The following is a 3866-nucleotide window of genomic DNA, read 5'->3' as shown; positions in this document are numbered from 1 at the left end:
CCTGCACAGCTGCACGGGCCCCGATTCCCCTGCGCCCTGCCCCGTCCCCGCCCGCGCCCCAGGCTGATCCATCACTCCGGGCCGAGACATCGTTTCTCACGTTCTCCCCCCGAAACTCCAGTCGCCGGGCGGAATCCCCACTCGGCGCTGCGCCCCCTTCGGGGCCGCGCGTTCCCACTGGGGCTGAGGGATGGGGCGGGAGGCGCGGAGTTGGGGGCCCCAGGAATTGTCCTAACGAGAGGTACCCTCCCACCCTCGGACCCGCCGGCGGCGCCTGGGATGCCTCCTGCGGGTAGTTTGGGTGTGAGCGGACCTGTCCCCCAGGAGGGGCGCGGATGGAGGGAGGTTTTCCCGAGCGTCTCCTCAGAATCCAGCAGACGGCGCCGCGGGTCCCCTGGGAACCGGGGTTGACTCTGCGCCTTCATTCGTCCGGGGAGTCACTCCTTTTCTCTGCTCGGCAGGTGGTATCTGCAGGCGGTTGGGACTTGGCGGAGGGGGTAGGTTACTATCAGAACTTTAACAAGTGCTTGTTGAGGAAGCGGTGTCTGGAATGAACCAGCCTCCGGACCCAGCCGAGGGCTGGCAGAGAAGGGATGATGCCCTGAGGGTGCGGAGCGCGGGGGTCAGTCCTGTTCTTCCCCGCCCGCTGCAGGTCGCTGCTGTCTTGCCCTTGGGGGTAGGATGTGGTGAGAGAATGGGGCTGCTCCCTCCCCGGGGTCACCATGGCCAGAGAAGACTCCGTCAGGTGCCTGCGCTGTCTGCTCTACGCCCTCAACCTGCTCTTTTGGGTAAGTCAGTGCCACCGCACCGCCAGGTGGGGACGGCTGGATGGGGGTTTCCTGCCCACAGCCGCCACAGAATGCGCCCAAGGGCATGGCGACGCATTCATTCATTTCATGGGATCACACCCTCTGTTTTGCAGAGAAGTACATTTTGACCTTAAAATGCCTTTGATCTAGCTCAAGTTCCATTTCAAAAAAGAAATCCACCCCTGGATACTCAGTGGCAGTAAAATTAGACGTGAAGTTAATCTGGGGATATAAATAAATGCACGTGCCTGTGCTTGTAGATAAGAAAATTATGACCTGCTACTTAGGGAACTGCTTGTTTTCAGGAATTTCAGATAACTGTGCAAGCCGTGAATTGTTTCCCTATGTCATCCTAGCCTAAAAGCCTGGTTGTGGCTAGCCAGTCTTACTTACGTTCTAAAGACTTGGCGGATTTTTCCAGAAGATTCCAATCAGTCTGAAAAGGTGGTTTTTCATGTAAGGGTTCCTAACTTGGGGAAGTTTAAAGGAATTTTGTGTATCCCTTTGGAAAATCCCATACCCATTTAATAAAATAAAATACGCTAACTGTAACCAGCTCATGGAAATCTTTATGCCCCATGAGCTAGTGACTTTTTATGCTTTGCACTCAGACACAAATTTTCATTTAGTGTTACTCATATTCACATTATTATTTATAAAACTTTTGAGGAGAATATAAAAATTAAAACTTTGTTGTTTTAGGAAACGATCATGCTTAAGCAGGTACGTTTTTGGGCAATTTTGTATTCTCTGAATAACATATTCAAAAGGTTCCGTTGGAAATTGTCATGTGTAACTTATTTATTTGGCTGACTGGCTGTCACTGACCAGCCTTTCTTCATAGAGCTATTACATGTGGTCTCTAGAGCATGACATTTTTGTTGAACTATTCCTTATGGATGGCTCTATTTTAAGGTGACAAATCAAGCCTTACTTCAGTGAGTAATCTGAAGGATAGCTAAACTGATAACTTTTCCCCCTCAACATGAAAATTAAAGCATTGAGTAGTTAAACTCACCACTTGAAACTGTACAATTCCTACTTAATCTTATTGCCGTTTTTCATTCTAAAAATGTATAATTTTAAGTGGCTCATTAAATTACCATTGTCTTTAAAATGTTAATAATTATCACTCCCATTTGCTAGCTTTTCACTTTTCTCCTTTGTACTTGTTGATAAGAGAATCATCACACTGTTATATCTAAAAAGGTATTTAAGGGTGACCAGGTTGAACTTTGTGGATGAGAAAACTTAAGTGGAGGTTATTAACTAGCCAAAGGTCAAATAGCCCAAAGATGACAGTGCCAGGAGCAGGACTCAGCTTTCTTTCCTCTACACCAAGCATGTCAAACATAATTATTAATAACGAACTACAATGTTCGCTAATGACTAATGACTGGTTACTATAATGGTGTTGCATTCATTGCCCTTAGGCACCTATGCGCAGGCGCACCATTTCTCTCCACTAATACTAGCAGCGAATATTTTAGCAGCCGATTGCCACGTCATTAGTCTTGTACTGACTTGTTTGTTGTGCGCAACAAATATTTCGCTTTCGGAGAACAAGTTTTTTTTGCGGCCCACATAAACTTAAACCTTGTTTATTTGGCCCGTGTTAGCCTTTGAGTTTGACATGCTTGCCTTTACATGGATGAGTATGGGTTCTGAACCTTGGAATTAGTAGGGGTTTTTGGTGTTGTTGTTGAACAAAGAATAAATGCTTTGGAAATTTTCTCCATAATTTGTATTACCTGGGGGAAAAGCCCAAATCATTTAACAAAAATATGGCTCTTTTGAGTAATGAAGTTTGCTTGAAAATATCTGTTCCTTAAACTCCTGTAGACCTCCTTGTGTCCCCAAAGAATGTGAAATGTTGTCTTTGTTTTTATTCTATACTTCAGCTTTCTCACTTTGTGTGTGTTTTTATTATTGAGATTGCTTCCTCCTTTCTCCAGCCCTCCTTGTCTCTCAAAAATCACTTTCCTCCACCAAAATAATCCATGCGAACTGCCTAGTGTGGGTCCTTATGTTTTTCTTTATTTCATACAAAGATATGTTTACTCAAACCTGTCCATGTATTCCCATTCATGAACATTCAGATGTACATTCACAATATTTTATCAAATTGTTTTTTTCTTTTGGGTTAGAATTGCTGTCAGAGGATATGTAACAACAGCAGCAAAAGAGCTAATCCTATATAATAAAAGGCTAATATGCAAATCAACCGAACAGCTGAACGACCGGTAGCTATGCTGTACACTGACCACCAGGAGGCAGACGCTCAACACAGAAGCTGCCCCCTGGTGGTCAGTGTGCTCCCATAGGGGGAATGCTGCTCAACCAGAAGCCAGGCTCTCAGCTTGCAAGCGCAGCAGTGGTGGCAGGAGCTTCTCCCGCCTCCGCAGCAGTGCTAAGGATATTCGACTGATGGCTTAGGGAGCGGGCCTAAGATCTCAGTCAGACATCCCCCAAGGGTTCCCAGACTGGGAGAGGGCACAGGCTGGGCTGAGAGACCCCCACCCCAAGTGCACAAATTTCGTGCACCAGGCCTCTAGTATCAGTATAAGTTCTTAAGTTTGCTAGGCACATTTATGCCTCAATTTCCTAGTCTGAAATAGGAATGATAGTTTCTGTTTTTTAGAGTTGTTGTGAGGATTAGAGTTACTGTATGTAAAGTGCTTGAACAGTGGCACTTAAGTACTATCTCTATCTCTGTAGCAGTAGTAGTACTTGCAGTTGTTACTATTGGCACTACTACAATACTGATCTCCTGTAAGTAGATTACCAGGAGGTGGGTTGCTGAGTCAAAGGAATCTTATAGTAGTAATGGTGGTAATTGTAATTGTGATTAACACTGCTGCTAGTGTTAGCATATGGCACTCCTTAGATGTAGCAATCCTGTCCTGGGAACCCAGCCCCTAGGAATAAGAGCACCACTACACCCCATTATATGGATGAAGATATTTGTTGCCATCTTGTTGGTTATGGTATATATAATTGATTTTTTTACAGAGAGGAAGGGAGAGGGATAGAGAGTTAGAAACATCGATGAGAGAG

The 3866-nt window shown here is 45.5% G+C and overlaps 1 protein-coding gene across 1 annotated transcript in view; it reads left to right on the top strand.

Moving 5' to 3' along the window:
• Positions 1-563: 563 nt before the first annotated feature.
• Positions 564-3866, top strand: part of TSPAN12 (tetraspanin 12) — a 75599-nt gene continuing 72296 nt past the window's right edge. Inside the window, exon 1 of the mRNA XM_014532751.1 lies at positions 564-788. Within this exon, the coding sequence (XP_014388237.1) occupies positions 723-788 (66 nt within the window). The 5' untranslated portion in view covers positions 564-722. The remainder of the gene's footprint in view (positions 789-3866) is intronic.

The sequence above is a fragment of the Myotis brandtii genome, unplaced genomic scaffold, assembly GCF_000412655.1.
Source record: "Myotis brandtii unplaced genomic scaffold, ASM41265v1 scaffold907, whole genome shotgun sequence".
NCBI lineage: Eukaryota > Metazoa > Chordata > Mammalia > Chiroptera > Vespertilionidae > Myotis > Myotis brandtii.
Note: the sequence above shows the minus strand (reverse complement) of the source record. Positions and strands in the feature narration are given on the sequence as shown.